The sequence below is a fragment of the Patagioenas fasciata genome, chromosome 2, assembly GCF_037038585.1.
Source record: "Patagioenas fasciata isolate bPatFas1 chromosome 2, bPatFas1.hap1, whole genome shotgun sequence".
Lineage (NCBI taxonomy): Eukaryota > Metazoa > Chordata > Aves > Columbiformes > Columbidae > Patagioenas > Patagioenas fasciata.
The window spans coordinates 88,964,915-88,984,900 of record NC_092521.1 but is presented as its reverse complement, the minus strand read 5'-3'; the positions used below and the strand labels follow the sequence as shown (position 1 = coordinate 88,984,900).

Genomic DNA, 19,986 nt, shown 5'->3' with positions numbered 1-19,986 from the left:
AAATTTGCTTGTGCTTTCTGCAATTCACAGTGTCTCAGTAATAGCACAAACTATTCCAGGTGTACACTGATACACTACACTTGCACTGTGTCAGTGATGGAGGAAATCAAATTCTTCTTTTCTTGGCTTTTTATTTTTATCATGCAAGTTCTGTCCTCAGAGTGGTATCTCTAATTGAAGTTGGACAGTAAACTGGATGGTGGATTAATGTGTTTGAAGTTAGACAGCACAGGAGGCTCACAGCTGAGAGAAATGAAAGCATCCCCAGTTTCCTGTTGGCAAACCCAGACCTCAGGCAGTTCAATTTGTTAGTGGCTGTATTACAAGTCCTGACAGGTTTTCAGTTCACTGGTTTGTAAAACACAATGTTGAAGATGGGCTTCCTTTGGGTGTTCAGCGTTTGATACCTTTTTGAAAATTATTCCCTTTTGGAACATCCATCCAATTTCTTTGCAGGAAAGACAGTTGCGGGGATGAGAGGCAACATTCAAAGACAACGCTGTAAAGCAGTAAGCACGGCATGTCATAGTGCAGTATTTCAGATGAAGAACTGTGTTTTCCTGAAAAAGTGTTGCAATCTGTCAAGGAGTGGATGTAGTGAGAATAATTGACACTGAGAAAGTTAAGAAAATACTGATTTATATGTGAAAGAAGCAATGGGTTCTTCAACTCGCATTCTGCTCAGATATTTAAAAATCTTTCATCATAAAGGTTCTCATTGCTTGGACTTCCTTATATTTACTCGCTGATATTGCTTACACCCTCTTGTCATTGGATCAAATGGCTGCGGTGTTGTACAGGTTTTATGGGTAATTCATCATAGGTTTTGTGTTGGTTCTTGGCACAAACTGTCTTGAGGGTAGGGAGATAAGAAGGAATTGGAAGAAGGATTTATTATCCTGTAGTGGTAGTTTTCCATTCCTTAAGCTAGTATATCAGCTTGAGCTCAGTGAGTAATGGATCCTGGGGTGTCCCTTCTGGCTTGTTTATGTTTTTGTCTCCAAGTAGCATCAGTTACAAGGTACCAACATTGAGTACTGGCATCCAGTGGGTGCTCAGTGTTAATTTTGGAGAGTGAAAAAAAATATGAGATTACCCATCTGCAAAGGGATCAGGAGCTTTGGAAGAGGCCAGAAGGCATGGGAGTTATTCCGCCTTGCAGTTGTAGGGTGTGCCAGGAATCAGGTAAAGTGGGAGAGTGTAGGGCGCTTAAGCTTCTGAAGACAGAATGGGTTTAAAAATGTAAAATACAGTATGAGTCTTTTGGAAACCAAGGTATTGAAATAATTGTCATCCTGATTTTGAAATTGGGCTCCTGTCTAGTTAAGTTATATCATCCAAAAAATTGAATTTAATATTTTAATTCCTCAGGAAAAATAACTCAGTTCAGCTATTCTGATTATAAAATGTTTTATTTTGAAATACTGAGTGTGAATGGAACTGAGATTATGGAACAGGGAAGCATTATGTTATTTTCAATCCGTGAATTTCATCAATATGCTGTGCAAATAGCTTGTGTGTGGAAATTTTCTCAATTTATTCTTGTTCTTTATCACATCTTGTATGTAGTGCTATTATGGTAGACGTGGATTGGATCAGCCTAATACATAGTACATTATTGGGAGCGGAATTTCCACTGTCAGTATGTTGTAACTTCGATTTCACCATGGAAGTGAACAAGGCCATTCCTTGTAACAAGGTTTTCCATACTTCTTGTGCATATTTGTTTCAATTCCTGCAATACTAATTGCTTGTATTGAGTCAACAGGCCACTTAGAGTCCTATAGAGAAACTGAAGAGGTGAAAATACAACTTCGCTTTTTTGCCCAGCTTCCAATTAGCAAATAAATGGCAGAAGTGCTCTGAGGCCTCAGCTTTGTTTGGGACAGACTGTTTGTAGCTTCTTGCAAGCATAATACCTGCCTTTCAGTGCTCTCAGCACTCCTCTTCCACTTGCAGTCGCTGAGTGCGGTTATTCGTATCCGTATGAGGAGGCCTCAAGCACATGGTGCTCTTCTCTGCAAACAGGAGGCAAAAAGGTTAGTCCTTGCAGATGAAACCTTCTCTTCAGTCTGCCCTGCTGCTATATGTGAAGTGTCTGCTCAGCGTGCAGCAGATTTGGTTTTGTTGCCTGTTGATGGAGGTATTAGCAGCAGACTGTCTGTTTGTAGTGTCTGCTGGGTTTTTAAAAATTGGTTCTGCTTTCTTTGCTGGCTTCTTTCGTGGCATATAGAAAAATCTGGTGACTATCTGTATTGCTGAGGGGTCAGTTTTACTCCCTGATTTTCAAAGAATTTGATACATGAGATACTTGACCAATCGCCGCACTGTTATATTCTTCTGCTTCCCTGTTTCAAACACGAAACTGTTTGAAACAGATTGGAGATAGTGCGGTTATTTTGGAGTGCTGCTGTGTATGCATGTAACATTTTTTTCCAGCTTTATCAAATACATGAAAAATAAAGAGTTGAAAAAGAAAGTGTTGAATTATGGCCCTAGAAGATATTTGTCAGCCTTCACTTACAGTGATGTGGATTAAGATTGAAGCTCAATGAGCTTTTCCCTCTCACATGTGGGCATGAGAGAGCTCAAATACTGACTGTTGAAGTTTTTCCAGCACCTACCATCTTCTTATTTTCTGTGACAAGCACAAAGTGAGCTTGCAAGGAGGAAGAGGAGGCAATTAATGAAGATTAGTGGATACATGTGTCCAGGAACCCTGGCATTGCCTTTTTGTACACCACTGGTAATAACAGTAAAAAATCTTTCTGGAGAACAAAGTGCAGGGCTGTTGTGAATCCTTAATTATTTGGCACACAAGAGCTTCATAAGAATGACCTCTCACACCAAGCTCTGTGTGTTAATTCCCACTGATACGTGTCGCTCTTAATTTTCGGTGCAGCTACTAGAAATAGCTAAGTTAGGGTCATTACCCAGTGCCGTGCTTTAACTCCAGTAGCTGCTGTTCCCAAATCGAATCAGTGGTACCCTCTGCCTGGTGAAAACCTTGACCATTACCTTGCCTACGTGACTAAAGGTTGAGGGCCAAATGCTCAGCAGTATGCATTTCACATGTGGGGAGGAGAGCTGGTTTCCATGTGCCCCAACAGTGGCAACTGCACCCCAGCAGGTGAAAACTTGGAGAAAGAGCTTGGGAACGTTGTTTTTTTCCCAGATTTTTCATAGATCCACTGTGAGATCTCAAGGGAATCTTTAGCTTTTGCTGCATTTCTCAGCTCTTTCTGTCTTGTTCAATTAAATTGAGTGTTTGGTGGAATTTGGCCTTTTTCATGTGTTTGTATAGTCCTGGCACGCTTTGAGTAGTAGATGGCAAGAACACTGACAATGTAAACAATCCTTGCAACTGTTGCTTTTTAAAGAACCATATGATAGCAGCTCTTGCTGTTGGTAGTTGTTTCAAAACGTTATGCAAATTACTTTATATCTCACTGTATTCCCTCATGTGCATTTGGATAGCTTCCTACCTTTTAATTGTCCCTCCAGCAAGGAATTTGAAGTGCTAGCTGTGAAATGCTGATGGAGTAAAACTTTGTGAAGTTCAACTGACTGTGCCAGAATTGTGCTCTGACAAAATCATAACCCTAGTTTCCACTTAATGAAATGAGTAAAAATAGGGACGTTAAAGAGATGAGAACTCCTGCCATACTTTTTTGATGTTGTATTTAACATGCATATGGGCAGAAGGAAGAGGGGTCAGCTCCCACAGCGTTCTCCCAGGCTCTGCAATGCTTAATCGTGACAGAATGGGTTAGGAACAAAACTTAAACGCAGCTGCCTCTCAACAAACCTTGTGAAGAGATGCCACCTCCAGCACAATGTGCAAGGAGAGGAACGTGATGGGGGCTGACAGCGTGTGGTTGTTCTGTTGCAGATTCCCGGTGTACATAGAGGAGAAAGCTCTCAACGCCCTGGCCTACCTCTGTGATGGTGATGCAAGGACTGGACTGAATGGACTCCAGTTAGCAGTTCAGGCCAGACTAGCAGTGGGGAAAACCACTCCTTTGCATGTGACCACAGGTGATTCTGTGGATGGCATTGTGATAACAGAAGAACATGTAAAGGAGGGGCTACAGCGATCGCACATCTTGTATGACCGAGCAGGTGAGTACCCGAGACAGTTTCTGAGATCACAGTATCACAGTATGTTTGGGATTGGAAGGGACCTCAAAAGATCATATAGTCCAATCCCCCTGCTGGAGCAGGAATGCCTAGGTGAGGTCGCACAGGGATGTGTCCAGGCGGGTTTTGAATGTCTCCGGAGAAGGAGACCCCACAACCCCCATGGGCAGCCTGTTCCAGTGCTCTGTCACCCTCACTGAGAAGAAGGTTTTTCTCAAATTTAAGTGGAACCTCTTGTGTTCCAGTTTGAACCCGTTACCCCTTGTCCTATCATTGTTTGCCACCGAGAAGAGCCTGGCTCCATCCTCGTGGCACTCACCCTTTCTATATTTATAAATATTAATAAGGTCACCCCTTAGTCTCCTCTTCTCCAAGCTAAAGAGACCCAGCTCCCTCAGCCTTTCTTCATAAGGGAGATGCTCCACTCCCTTAATCATCTTTGTTGCCTTACGCTAGACCCTCTCCAGCAGTTCCCTGTCCTTCTTGAACTGAGGGGCCCAGAACTGGACACAGTATTCCAGATGGGGTCTCACCAGGGCGGAGTAGAGGGGAAGGAGGACCTCTCTCGATCTACTGACCACCACCCTTGTAATACACCCCAGGATGCCATTGGCCTTCCTGGCCACAAGGGCACAGTGCTGGCTCATGGTCATCCTGTTGTCCACCAGGACCCCCAGGTCCCTGTCCCCTACACTGCTCTCTAATATATAATTTCCCAACCTCTACTGGAACCTGGGGTTGTTCCTGCCCAGATGCAGGACTCGACACTTGCCCTTGTTAAATTTCATCAGGTTATTCCCCGCCCAACTCTCCAGCCTGTCCAGGTCCCGCTGGATGGCAGCACAGCCTTCTGGCGTGTCAGCCACTCCTCCCAGCTTAGTGTCATCAGCAGACTTGCTGATAGTACACTCAATTCCCTCGTCCAAATCGTTAATGAATATATTGAATAATATTGGCCCCAGTACTGACCCCTGAGGCATGCCACTAGATACTGGCCTCCAACTGGACTCCGCACCATTGACCACCACTCTCTGGCTTCTCTCTTTAAGCCAGTTTGCAACCCACCTCACTACTCTATTGTCTAGACCACACCTCCTCAACTTAGCTGTGAGGATGCTGTGGGAGACTGTGTCAAAGGCTTTACTGAAGTCAAGGTAGACCACATCAACCGCTCTGCCATCATCCATCCACCTTGTTACATTCTCATAAAAGGCTATGAGGTTGGTCAAGCATGACCTACCTTTGGTAAAGCCATGCTGACTGCCCCTAATAACCCTCTTATCCTTGATATGCCTTGAGATGGCACCAAGGACAAGCTGTTCCATTACTTTCCCAGGGACAGAGGTGAGGCTGATGGGTCTATAATCGCCCAGGTCCTCCTTCTTGCCCTTTTTGAAGACTGGAGTGACATTTGCTTTCCTCCAGTCCTCAGGCACCTCTCCCGTTTCCCAAGACTTGGCAAAGATGATGGAGAGCGGTCCAGCAATGACCTCAGCCAGCTCCCTCAGCACCCGCGGATGCATCCCATCTGGACCCATGGATTTATGGATGTCCAGACTATTTAATTGCTCCCTAACCCAGTCCTCATCGACTAAAGCAAACTCCTCCATTGACCTGGCTTCATCCAGGGTCTCAGGGGTACAGGGCTCCCCAGGACAGCCTCCAGCAGAGTAGACAGAGACAAAGAAGGCATTCAGTAATTCTGCCTTCTCTGTATCTTCTGCCACCAGGGCACCCACCCCACTCATCAGTGGGCCTGCATTGCCTCTGGTATTAGTTTTATCTGCTATGTATTTGAAAAAGTTCTTTTTGCTGTCCTTGACCCCTCTCGACAGCTGTAATTCTAAGGAAGCCTTGGCTATCCTAGCTGCCTTCCTACATCCTCTAACAGCAGCCTTATATTCCTCCCAAGTGGCCAGCCCCTGCTTCCATGACCTGTAAACTCGCCTCTTCTGCTTGTCTACGTGACTAAAGGTTGAGGGCCAAATGCTCAGCAGTATGCCTTTCACATGTGGGGAGGAGAGCTGGGTTCCATGTGCCCCAACAGTGGCAACTGCACCGCAGCAGATGAAAACCTGGAGATGCAGCATTCTCAAGAGCCGATAGCCTTTATAAGTTCTGTTTCTTCTCCCCTTTTTGTACCAGCTGCTCCGGTAAAACAGTGTTTGTGCTGAAATTTGGCCTCAAAACTACTTTTCCTTTACAGTATTGCAGGCTCACCCAGAAATTCCTCCTAAACAGGCGTTCCTCTTGCCACTTAGGAAGTGTAGGTTAGCTGAAAGACATATTTGCTGCCCTTCGAACAGTTTTATGGTGAAATTATTTGTTCTTTAAGGTTATTAGAATATTGTCTTTTAAGAGGGTTGCAATGGAAAGAGGGAGAAGTAATTTAATGAGGAGGTTTGTTCTTGAAGGGCTTTAAAGCTCCCATTGCACTTCTACTCCTTTGAAAGACTTGGAAGTGCTCACATTCACAACAATGTGTTATGTGAAAACCTGAGCAATTTACTTTGTTTTTAGAGTTGCTCTTTGAGGTAGTGAATTTTATAGCTTACCTAGGGCAGGTCCCATAAATCTAATTACATTTAAGGCTTTCTAATGTGATAAACACTCTTGCTAAATCTGTGACTTAGCAATGTTAGGCATCACAATATTGACCACTGTACCATTGAGTATTAAAGATGGGGTGAATCCCCTTGAATGCGTACAGTAGTTCTTCAGCAATACTTCCATCATAGAATCACAGAATAATTTCAGTTGGAAGAGACCCTCAAGATCATCGAGTCCAACCATAACCCAACTCTAGCACTAAACCATGTCCCTGAGAAACTCGTCTGAATGTCTTTTAAACACCTCCAGGGATGATGACTCCACCACTTCCCTGGGCAGCCTGTTCCAATGCCTGACAGCCCGTGCAGTTTAGTATCAAATTATTATGCCAAGCAGTATTTGGAGAACGGATTGATTTTTGTTTTGTCACTGTATCCGGTATACTCAATTAACTGTCACTACTCAAAACTTGTGATGAGAGGTTTCTCGAGGTAGTTTGTAACATACATGCCTGCTTGCAGCCTTCTTGCTGCAAAGAGGAAATTATGGCTCATTGTCAGGAAAAAGTCAGCTGAGCAGATATTGATATGGTGGCAGCTGAAAAGCAGAGGGTAGGTGCGGGGGGAGAAGAAAAATTGTATGGGGTCAGTGGCAGGAAGAAGTGATGATTAAGAGAGAGCAGAAAATCTGACCAGTTTACCAGTGCGAGTCTCTTGCATCGTACGCTTCCCTTGTGCATTTGCTGTCGCCCTGTGGCTGCTGCCACACAGAACGCTTGGCATGGTCCTTGCTCCGGGCCCTCCTACGCATGTGTGCTCCCTTGGAGGTGGCTGCAGTACCTCTTTTTGAGGCTTGCCGAAAAGCACACGTCAGCCCTTTCTTCGTGGCAGAAATCCTTCAAGCTCTGTGTAGAGGTTTGGGTTTTTTTGTTAAGAGATTGTCAGAGGGGAAAATGCTGTTTTTCTTGATGGTATGAATGCCAAAGAACCCACCACAGATATTGTCACAATAGCAGGTTACCTGAGTATGTGCCTTTACAAAATTTCTCTCTTCTGCAGAGTAGTCCGCATCTTGGTTGATCATTTTTATCCATAATAGAGATACCTAGTTGTCTTTTTATGTACAAAGGGCTTCTGGATAGATGCTGTTGTATAAGTAGAGACACTTTTGTAGCATGTTTTAGCAAAAACTTTTTGAATCCCAGTTCTTGAGTAGAATCTGCAATCTTCTAATAAAGTGCTTCAGCCTTATAAAATGATGGGACATACATGGTGCTGTCTAGTCATGACAGCAGCAGCTATGATTGAGTAGTGCTCAGAGTTACGTAAATATGGAATTTTGATTTTACATAATTATTTTTGCTCACCTTCAGCAAAATTTGGCAAATATATGTAGTTGGGAATTCTTTTTTGTACTTTCACCAAGTAGTCTAGGAAGGAAATTATTCTTAATCCAGCCATTAGGCTGTTGTTCTGATCTGTGTGCAGGCATGTAAAGGCAAGATCTGTGGGCAGATAGTCTGTGCGTTTTAGCTGGAAGGACAAAGAAACAGCGCTAGTCAAATTTCACAGCCAGCAGCTGCCCTTGCAGTGCAAGCAGGAACAAACTATTTAGTCAGATTTTAGCTTTCGGTTGCATTTTTTAAAATTTTGATTTTTTGAGAAAATGGTGCAGCAACCAAATTAATTAAAATTAACTGCAAATGGACAAAGACTAGATATTTAAGATAGAGTTGTATTGTCTCTTCTTCCTCTTATGTGTTGTGTCTCACTGCTAACACTGATTTTTTAGCATATACCAAAGATGTAGATCAGAATAATTGCAGGATTTTAACTCATTATCTTTGTGGTAACGTAGCTTCACTCATGGTAAAGACTGGGAATGCGTTAAGATGGAGATAATTTATTCTGTAATCTGTAACAGGGTTGTTCCTTCCTTTTCTGTGGAGAAGGTGTCTCGCACCTTAATGTTTTTTGCCAGCTTAATTGTTTTCTTCTGGGCCAGAATGAGAAGTCTTTTCACCCGTGCTGTCTTCTAGTCTTTCATCTAAGGCTTTCTTCTCTCTTTTATTGGTGAGCAGTTGATGTTTACCTCTGGCTAAGACTGACAGGAATGTGAGATGGAGACTGTTATTTTACTTTTGCCTTCTGTCTTTACAAATAGGGATCGCTTAAGAAGTCTAGATATTAGTTATGGTCAGTGAATGAGGCCTTTCAATGTCTTCTACCAGTAAGACTTTAGATAAATTAACATCTTAAATAAACTAGCTAGAAAACTCTTCATGAGCACATAAACTAATTTAGGGGCACAGAACTGGGAATTAAGAAGATTTATGCATCTCTATAGATTAGACACTCTAGAAAATCCTGTTGTCCACAAAGCCTCCTCTGCAGTATCCTTTTTCTCTTAGGAAAGGTATTTGCCTTTGTGGAAGCTGCATAGAGCAAATGCATTTAATTCCAAAAACTCTTTATGGAGTGTTGATTTCCAGAGGCATCCAGGATGCAGAACAGCAGCAATAGATAAGTTTGCGTGTGTCTGTCTCTCAGCTGAATTTAAAAGGCCAAAATCTATGCATTGGCTAACCAGCCTGAGAGACAGAGCAAACAAATAAAGGTCTATATAAAGTTCTGTCTGATTTTTTTAAAACTGCTTCTGGTATCTTACATAGAAAATGTATAAACTACATCTTTAAACAAGAAACATAAACCCTCATCATCCAATGCATGTGATTGTATTTTGCCTTTAATTGAAACAGCACAGTATTTCTGAAGAAGTCCAAGTTTGATTTATAAGTATTGTCATCATGTTGATGACTCAGTCACTGACATTAACTTTGTGAGGAAGGAGATAAAGGGAGAAAATTGTCCCCTTTCTCAGTGACATACTCTGAAAATACCCCACAGCCTATCCGCTGGTTCCCTTCTGCCTCGCCATCTGGTATCCCCAAGTGTGACACTTTACAGTAGCCCGAAGAGAGTATAAAAGCACTCCGGTAAAAAAAAAATGGGCAAGCACAACCTCTGGAGATATTTTCAGGGTTTCTTCCTCGCTTTTAAGAGACCAAGAGACGCCTCTGCCAGGAGGACGATGCGAGTTCAGCTGCTTGGGTTGATTGCTGCTAACTCAAGTGTTATGACGGAGCACAGACATGCTGTTTGTGTTGGCACGAGGGACGACTGCATGCCACAGGGCTAGCACTGCAGAGTCCTATCAGAAATAGCTGCCGGCCTGTGTATGCTGGCAGCGCACGCCTTGCATTCCCCGCAGAACCACGCTGCGGCATGAGCAGCCACGCAGGAAGATGGACCCAGGTTCTCAGCTGGGAGGTGGGGGTCTTCTGGCTTTGGAAAGGGCAATTGCAGTGACTTGGGGGCTTTAGTTTTCAGACTCATGCATGTGACCTTTTATTTTGCAGTGTCTACAAGCAAGGGTGGTGTGTTCTGATACGGCCCTGCGGCTGTAAATCCTTTTAGCCATAGGAAGAAGAGAAATATTAACAGATGGCTGTGAATGCAGCCAGTTGCCTTTATAATACGCAGTTAGCTGTGAGCCAAAGAATGCCAGACACTTTAAAACATAAGAAGACAGATTATGTGGAGAGTTTAGCAACAATACCACAGCAAAATACTCTTAAAAGTTTGATTAAAAGTAATGCATAAGAATCAAAACAAGCTGCATGGAGAAAAATTGCAAGCAGGAATGGTTTCATTTGCTGTTTGTAATGTTGACCCTCTATTTTTAACTGTAGCCCTAAAAGAGCTGTCAGACGGCTTTGTTTCTCCTTGGAGTCCGTATCTAATCTTATATTTAGTGTTAAACAAAAAAATCTGTGTAAATAATGTAGTCTTCCCACCCCTTACTTATCGGTCTGGCATTTCAGGTAGTTGGCTTTTTTGTTTCATTTTGTTCATGTTTTTTTTTGTTTGAGCTGCTTAGTTTTCAGGAACTGTACAGCAGTGCAGGTGTCTACAACTGAACCCAACATTCCATAGGGGTTTTCCAGGGTTGTGTGCTGTGATCCTGTTTCCTCCAGATTGTGTTATGTGCCATCATTGTGTACCCACAGCAGTGTTTCCTTTTTTCCCCCATATAATGCAGCAATCACATCTGATTTACTGCACGCTTTATTTTCAGGTTTTCGTTGATGTGAAATGTATGTTTTCTAAAATATCACTATTGTATGGAACTGGATTTCTGTCATTCTTCTGTTGCCTTCTCAGAGCTGTGTGCATGTCCAAAAGCAACAGTGAGTGGTTTATATGTGCACTTTGTCAATTATGAGATATTCACATAGAGTTTTCTTCCTAAATGCTTAAAATATCAGGTGTGAGGTTTGTTGTTTTTTTTTTTTTTTTCATTTGAAGGAAAGATCATTAGGTTACCAAAATCAAATTGTTTGCCTTGTAATGTTTAAAAAAACAACCTCCTTTTCATCTGCTGTCACTCTGTTATGCTTGTGTAGTTAGTGTAATGATCCATGTGGCAAAGCAGGAAAGTGCTGAAACCATCAGTGAACACAATAAACACGTATAAATACAAAGAACTGAAAGAAGCAGGTTATGTTTACCTACCGTGATCTAGTAAAATATATTCTGCTCCCTTAAATGTATTTAACTTAATTTCCTCCTAACAGCTTTGTGTATCTCTTCTCCCCCATTCTAAATAGGAGAAGAACATTACAACTGCATCTCTGCCCTGCATAAGTCTATGAGAGGCTCAGACGAAAACGCTTCCCTTTACTGGCTTGCTCGAATGCTTGAAGGTGGTGAGGATCCGCTCTACGTAGCAAGGAGGCTGGTGAGGTTTGCAAGTGAAGATATAGGTAAGTATTTGTGGTATTTCATGTTGGAATATTATGTTGAATGAAGATCTGCCAGGCTTCTGGTTTCCAAAGACTGACGCTTGGGAAAAAAACAACCCCAGAACTGCTACGTGTAAAATGGGTACAAAATACTGAAATGCTCCACACTCAAAAAAACCTTTGTATCTGCCGACAGAGACCTACATGTGATATCATTGTGATGATTACCTGTTGTAGAAGAAACAAAGACTTTTGAGTTCAGGTTTTGGCAGTGTATTAATATGGATTCTTTAAACAATGGTGATTGTAGGTCAACAGTAAACTTGTGTCACAGAAAAGGCATATTTTAGGGGTGTCTGTATTTTTTTAATGATTGTGGAAGGTCTACCCTGACTTGCAAACCTCAGATTTGATAGCTGGTTCCCTAGTTATAAGGTCTCTTGATTGACTCATTGAAAGTAACAGATGCAGCAAAATTTTAGCACCCACCTATGTGGTGGGTGAAGAGTTAGGAGATCTGGGGAAGCTCTGTGTATGTAGCAGTATTTCCCCATTTCTTTCTCACTTCCAAAACATAAGTGAACCACACACGAGCAGCTACTGCTCAGGCTGCCACCGTGTGGCAACAGCTTCAGTCGGTTAAATCATAGCCATGATTTAGACCTTTCTTTTTTTGGGGGAACAGAAGAAGAAAGAAAGTGGATGAAGGGAGTACATCTTATGGATGCAAAACATTGTCCTAGAAGTTACAACATCTGAGAAAGCAACTTTGAAATGTGCATGGATAACCTTCCTTCTCACAGGAGATGGGAAACCAAATAAAAAGAAGAGACAGTAACTAAAGTAAACTGACTTTAATCTGCTTTTATCTGATCCCTTTTTGTAGGTCTGGCAGATCCTCTGGCTTTAACACAAGCAGTTGCTGCTTATCAAGGTTGTCACTTCATTGGAATGCCAGAATGTGAGGTAAAGGTTTCATTAATTTACTGATTTGAAAGTACTGCAGGCTGTAAAACCTAGTTGTAATTATAAAAATAAACAGAGATTGCAAGGACATGGCAAACTTAGCGACTTGTTCGTTCAGCATGCCCCTTCTTTGACAAGTAAGAGAACATCATAGATCTTAAAATGGATGTTGTACTTTGAAATAAAATTCACTGCGTACTTATAGTTAAAATGTGGTAGGTGAATTAACATCATTTTGCTCTCTCCATTTTTTTTCCTCTGTTGTAAATCATAGAATCATCACAGAATCATAGAACACCAGGTTGGAAGGGACCTTAAGGATCATGTGGTCCAACCTTTCTTGATAAAAGCACGATCTAGACAAGATGGCCCAGCACCCTGTGCAGCTGAATCTTAATGGTGTCCAGTGCTGGGGAATCCACCACTTCCCTGGGGAGATTGTTCCAATGGGTGATTGTTCTCATTGTGAAAAATTTCACGCTTGTGTCTAATCACGATCTCCCCAGGAGTAACTTGTACCCATTACCCCTCGTCTTTTCCCTGTGACTCCTTGTAAAAAGAGAGTCTCCATCTTCTTTGTAGCCACCTTTTAAATACTGGAACATGGTGATAAGGTCTCCCCCAAGCCTTCTTTTCTCAAAGCTGAACAAACCCAATTCTCTCAGCCTTTCCTTTGATCATCTTTGTGGCCCTTCTCTGGACCCTCTTATATAAGATTACACACTCTGATATTCTCAAGTAGCAATTTTTTTCTAGTAGTGTGAATCATGAAGAGCTGCATTGTCATTAAGTAGTGATGTTCATACTATAGTAGCAGGCAGAGGTCAATTAAAAACATAACCCCTGTTATGCTACATGAACAACCTGAATAACAGACTTTCTCCAAGGGAGCTTAAAAGCAGTCATTTAACATTTTCCCTTTTCTTCTTTCCAGGTCATTCTAGCACAATGTGTAGTGTACTTTGCCAGAGCACCGAAGTCTATAGAGGTCTACAGGGCCTATGGCAATGTCAAAGAATGTCTGAGGATGCACACCGGACCTCTGCCGCCTGTTCCGCTGCATCTGAGAAATGCCCCAACAAGGCTTATGAAGAACTTGGGCTACGGTAAAGGCTATAAATATAACCCCATGTACAAGGAGCCCGTAGAGCAGGACTATCTACCAGAAGAGTTGAAAGGAACAGACTTCTTCAAGGAACAGAAAACGTGACCGACTTGCTCGGGATGGATTTTTATTTTATGACGTGTACATTTGTATTGGGATGGAAATTCCCCTTACAGTTTCAGCCATCTGTTACTATGTCGGAAATTATTAAACCACTGAGCCTTTCAGATGCTTTCTTAACCTTCTGATTTTACTACTGTTATTCTGAGGGCGTTTTGTAAAGAATTTCTGTTGAGCAGTCTAGAAATGCATAAGTAAGGTTTATCAGTGTAGTGCTGTCACCCTCTGATTCAAATGGAGAAGAAATGAGACACCTGCATTTCTGGCTCTTACTGTGAGACAAGGAGTATTATTGTGCTGCTTTTTAAAATCAATGTATATTTCAGATTTTGAGAATGTTTATTTAAAAAAAAAATTGTATTCCCCCCACTAAAATACAGTAAACAAAATATAATTACAGTTTAGTTTTTGCTCTTATGGTGTTTCATAGACTAATTTTGTACAACATTTATTAAGCCAATAAATTTCTTAAAAATAGCATCTGTGCATTTGTTTAATATTCTTAATGACAACAGTGTGGTTTTGAAAGCTTGAGGTTCCTTTAACTTTGCCATCCTTACTTTCCAGAGCAAGTTTAAATCATTTTTGAAGTAGAATATTCATGAAAATAGCTGAATTATGTTCGTTTTTGAAGTTCTGTCACTTAGAATTGTTACTGTGTGATGGCATTTTGGGAAGTGCTTTTGGAAAGGAGATTCCTGGTAGTGAAAGACGCTCATATATTTCCATTTGTGCATCAGGGATTCCACTAGCTTTGAACTGGAAAGCAGAGAGACACAAATTGACTTTCTGCTGTTACAACAGAGGGTTTGTCTTCCGTTTCCTACTAAAAATACATCCCATCCAAGATTGCTGTTGACTGGAGATTCCAGTAAGTAGAACGTATGGTCATGGCAGTGTCCTTGGTGTTGACAATGTTCCTTCATTTAAATGCTGATTATTTTCCTTCTCTTCAATCCTTAAGTGTGCAGTCGTCTGGTGTGCCAAAAAGCCAGCAACTGCTAGAACGGTGTATGACTATGCTAAGTAGCAGTTGGGTAGGAGAAGAGGGCCGTGTTTGGCTAGAATTACAGCAGATAATTAGCAAAGATTTTTTATTACTGAAGTGCTGAGGAGCTACTGGGAAACTGTCCACACTTGTCAAAGTGCTGTGGAGCAAACGGGCCACCAGTGATGTGTGTCTTGGCTGCAAGTTGCCACCTGCACAGTGGCTCAGTGCAGGTACAGCTGGATTTCATTGGTAACTACTCAGGTTTTGCTTGCTACATGCCACATGTACCCTTGTTACTGGGTTTATACTGGTTACCTGGTGGACTTCAAGGATTCCTGTCCCGATCCTGCTTAGTTTATGAAATGTGATCAGATTAAACCTTACAGTGCTTTATGTACAGCTTCTGATCTTTTGCTATTCAACTGAGAATGCCACATCCCTGCTAAAAGGGGGTGGCTCTGCTGACTTCCATGAGAGGTGTCAGCAGGTTACTAACTCTCCTTCAAAAGGACTGTGTGCCACAAATATAATATTGAATCATTTGGGAGTTTTCTGATGGGTTGGCTAAACTTGGCTGGTCCTTTGCTTCACATTTACAGTATTGCATATGACAATTTTTTTAAACTTTTATTCAGCTAGCAGGTTCATTTTGTAAATAAGTATTTCATTTTTTGGCAAAAGAAGAAAGCAGGTTTGCACTGGAGTCACGTGGAGCTCTTTGCACTTCTCTCGAGCTGTAGGTGTGGTACAACCCTGATCTGCTGGTCAGCTGCCTGGTACACACTGACCCCCACGGCAGGGGTTGACTAGATGGTTTTTGAAGGTCCCTTCCAACCCAAGCCATTCTATGATTCTATCCTATGATTCTAATTGCAGGTGGGTACTTGTTACAGTAGAGATATTTGGTGCTGTGCAGAGCTTAGATCAGAAGGGATGCCACAACCACACATCTGGAGTTCATTCAGAGTAATTTTTGCAGACCAGGAGCTCTGTGGTCTGAGGATGCACTTCCAAACCAGGAAGACAACTTTGACTTTCCTGCATCAGGAAGTTCAGCTCGTTACTCTTCACATTCCCAGATAGACTGCTGGACCTTGGCCTTGATCAAAGGTTTTCAATATATAACCTGCAAAATTTTTTAATTACTGTCTTCTTCGTATTTCTAGTGGAGATCAATTTTGTTGTGAGGCTTTCAGCTTGGTAATCTTCATATTAATTTCTTCTGTATGACAAAAACTTAGGATTGTGGTCTAACTGAAATATTTTCAGAAATTAAACTGATTGCATGACTGCATACTGTTAGAGGGTTTGAGTCTGATTCTTTAAATGTTTCTATGTGATATCTTTCCTCAAATAAGTACCTGTATTCTTCACAGCAGAATGGTTTAGCAGGGTGGGAGCTACTGTTCTGAGTTTGTGTCCGCCCTTTCAAGACATGTAGAAAGATGGGGACAGAGGCGGAAACATGGATTATATCCAAAATACTCTTGGCAAAACTCCTTGTGCTATTAACCAATGTCCATTTTAATTCTTAAGATACAGACAGTTAATATAAATATTTCTTGAAATGGCCCGTGATTTGCAAAACAAATGAAATCAATGGATTGGTAAATATATTTCTTTTTTATCTTACAGGTGTAGGAGAGGTTGGTGTGCTTCCCTTTGCTGCAACTGGCAGTTAGAAGTGTTGGGCTAATGCAGTCTGAGGTATTTTTCTATTCTCTTTTTCTTCTATTAGCAAAAAAGAAGGGGATAACCTCACCAGATTTTCTTAATTTTGCTAGTACCTACTAATGCTCAAATCTAATTGGCTATAAAGTTTTACCCAAGGGAAACCCCAGACTGTAGTTTCTTGCTTGCAGTTGGCAGAAATCCTTACTCAAAGCCTGAACTTTCTATTTACAGCTCCTCTTTTAGTTATTTAAGACTTGATCAAACTTCCCTTGTTACAGTAAATTTTGTCCCAGATGTTACAGCAAAAGCTGCACAGAAGTTTTGCAGAACGATAATAGTGTGTTTTGCCCCATATGCCTTTCTAGTCCTCCCTGTTCTGGAGCAGCTTGGTGTGTTCAAGGTGGACCTGATGAAAATCCTCTGCGGTGGTCTGCACTCAGCAAAGACTTGGTTGAGTTTAGCCGATGGAGTCTCTATCAGCCAAAAAAGTCTGTGGCTGTAGAGGCTACAGCTGGTCCAGCTGTGCAGAGATTAATATTTTCTTTGCACTGTCTCCTCTGAGTTGCTTGCAGGCTGCTGCAAAATGGCAGAGAGTCCCTCCTATGATCCTAGTGCTCCTGTGACGGTCCTACCTCTGTCCTGCAGGGCAAGTGCACAGGAAGAAAATTGGCATTGATGAATTTGTGGCTGCAATAAGGAAAACAAACATACGCTGCTGCATGGAGAGAGCGGAAATGAGGCAATAAGAAAACGTGCAGGTAAGGCAGAGTAATTGAAAAGCAGTTATTGACTGTAGCTGTTTGTCTCCTTAAATGTGGCCTAAACATTTCTGCATCCATAGAAGCAGGAGGTGACAGGAAACTGCAGCAATGTGGTATAGTCTGCAACAAATATCTTGGGTTTCCGGTGGAGACTAGGGATGATACTCACGCCTTCTCTGTAATCAGCATGAGTTTTCGTTCAAGCAAAGACAGATTTTTCTGCCCTGGTCTGAACAGACTGTGGGTTCTCCCTTCATAAATACTTTGTCTGTGCTCCCTTCTCCAACCATTGGCCTCTAAGCAGTTGTGCATTATCCATACAGTGCCATACTGCAAGTTTTCTCTGACTTGGCAGTCCTCCTTCTCTTATTTGGAAGGAAACAAAGACTCATATTCCCATGCAGAGCCTGGGATTTTTCCTGATCTACCAACTCACACCTCCATCTACAATACATGACATAAATACTATTTTATAATATTTTGTGTCACTAAGGAAAAAGGTTAAAAGTTCTGTTCTCCACACTCCATACTGATGATGAAGCTATGCCTGTTCATGGACCAAATCAGAAATTCTCTAAAAACTGCAGGAAAAAAATGTTTATATCAGATATATCACCGATAAAGTATTCTGTACTAATAGATAAGGTATGACCTAAATGGGTATATGGGGATGGAGATGTAGTCATTGTCTTCCCTCTAATTTTACAAACAAGTTATGCAACAGTAGAAGTTGCAGAATGTTGTTATATAAAGTACCCACGAAGGATCATTCCTTATTTCTCACGTTACAGAGAAAATACTGTAACAGTAAACCACAAACTGTTAAGTCTCTCAGCTGTCTAGCAGGGGCATTGTTTTATCTGGTAAAAAACAACTGAGATGAGTGAAATCATAGTATGATTTTTTTTCCTAATTAGTAATTAGGAAATTACTATTAATAAAGATTACCTGACTTGAAAAAACCAAGTGAGGACCTTCATGGTAGCACTAGAATCATAAAATATATTACACCAAAAATTGTACTTGAAGGGGAAGAATTTCTCACACTTTGTGAAACTTTTCCACAAGCTTTCATGATACAGTGTACAACAGCCAGAAGATGATTACTCATGGAGCTCTGAGATTAAATGCAAAGTGCTGACCAGGGTCACACATGTACTAATGCAAGAAGTAAGGCCTTCCATGTCTGTGAGGACTTAGATATAACCATTTACATTCCATGGTATGCATATGAGAAGTCATTGCCTAGAACAGAGGATATCTTGCTTAGTTATAACCCATTAGTGGGCTATAATTATTTTTTCAGGACCAATTTAACTCAATATTTACTTGCTAACAAACACTGAAGAGATGAACAAAAACATGGGTTTGTTTTGCTTTGCTGGGCTAGGATTTGAAGAACATGAAGTGTTGCTATTTGGGTCAGATATTAGAGAACTTTCCTGGTGCGTGCTTGTGGAGCATGCTAGGCAGGGGATTTAGTGATGAAGAACACCAGCAAAGTGTGAAGACAGGTTTAGAATTACTAGTGAGACATTTCAGACTCTTATTCTGGGTAATGTCAGCTTTTATATATTGCAAGAAATTGAAACTGCCAAGATAAATCAGCTGTAAAATATGTGACAACTATTCTCTTCTGGGGCTGGACACACATTGCCAAAGGTTTTGATCAACAGCTGCCCTGTCTTGTCTAAACAGTGGATTAGAAAACCAGCAGTAGGCTTGGTATTTTTCCATGGCATCTGATGAGGCCCAGAAGCTGATAATACTGATAGATTTTGAAAGCTGTGAGGAAAGTGTCTTTTTAAAGATGAGCAAGTCTTCCAACAAGATTCATTTATGTAAATTTGCATGGTTTTCTTTTTTAACCCATAATTCCCTAGGTTTTGTCGTTTGGTTGGAACTTTCCTGTTGCTTGACTTAATGCAACAATTAATTAGATTAGTATTTAATCTTGTTAGTCCTCTGAATGGCATGTGGAGATGCCCTCTGAAACAAACACAAGGCAAAAATGTCCATTTCCTCTCAGGATGATGCGTAAAGCCTCCAGGTAGGATTGGCAATGCTGCTTTCAACAAACAGCAGCCAAATCTCCCAGTGAGATTGCTCGAAAAGCATTAGATGAAAGAAATTAAAAAACAGTGAAGTATATTTCTTTGTTTTCTGGCTTTTGAGTCCCTGAGGCTTACCTTTCAAAGCTCACTTAAAGGCAAGAATGGCCTCTTCATAAGAATTGTGTCCTGATATACTGGTGTATTTATTTATCTTCAGAGTGTAGAGCTGTAAGGAAATACCAAAAAACTGGACGTAAGATTTGGATCCCATCAGGTGACAGTTGCTTGCTCTGTAAGAAGCACCATCAAAATCTGCCATATCACAACATCTTTTTTCCCTAATATAAGTTGTTCCACTAAGAAGTAGGGCAGACCATGAGAAAGGCCACGCCATAGCCCACACTTGGGCAATTCAATACACATGAGAAATAACTTGTACTCATCTAAGTTGTTTCTCCCAATAGTAGCATACCAGTGTCAAAGATATGGACAGCAAGACCAGAAACATCAATTAAATAATGCCCATAATGAATTCCATTGCGTTTTTTTTAGAAAATTATCTAATGAATATTGTTTCCATTATTTAGCTAGTTTGACTCTTGCAGATAAGAAAATAGATAATATAGTTGGAAAGGAGTTGTCCAGGCTTTTATACTAGATATTTATATGAAATCATTATTTCTATTTTAGTTTTCTTGTACTGTTTTCCATGCACAAGGAGTTTAAATCCTTTGTTAACCTCTGGGCTGCACTTTTTTTTCCTTTTCTGTGAGAGTTTTTTCTCATATTGAGAAAAAAGTTCTTGGCCAAAATGGCTATCA

General features: G+C 41.3%; 1 protein-coding gene across 1 annotated transcript in view; it reads left to right on the top strand.

The window, feature by feature from the left end:
• The window catches only part of WRNIP1 (WRN helicase interacting protein 1), a 28,161-nt gene extending 13,996 nt beyond the window's left edge, over positions 1 to 14,165 (top strand). Inside the window, exons 4-7 of the mRNA XM_065832496.2 lie at positions 3,893 to 4,122; positions 11,360 to 11,515; positions 12,381 to 12,460; positions 13,395 to 14,165. Of these exons, the coding sequence (XP_065688568.1) occupies positions 3,893 to 4,122; positions 11,360 to 11,515; positions 12,381 to 12,460; positions 13,395 to 13,670 (742 nt within the window). The 3' untranslated portion in view covers positions 13,671 to 14,165. The remainder of the gene's footprint in view (positions 1 to 3,892; positions 4,123 to 11,359; positions 11,516 to 12,380; positions 12,461 to 13,394) is intronic.
• The last annotated feature ends 5,821 nt before the right edge of the window (positions 14,166 to 19,986 follow it).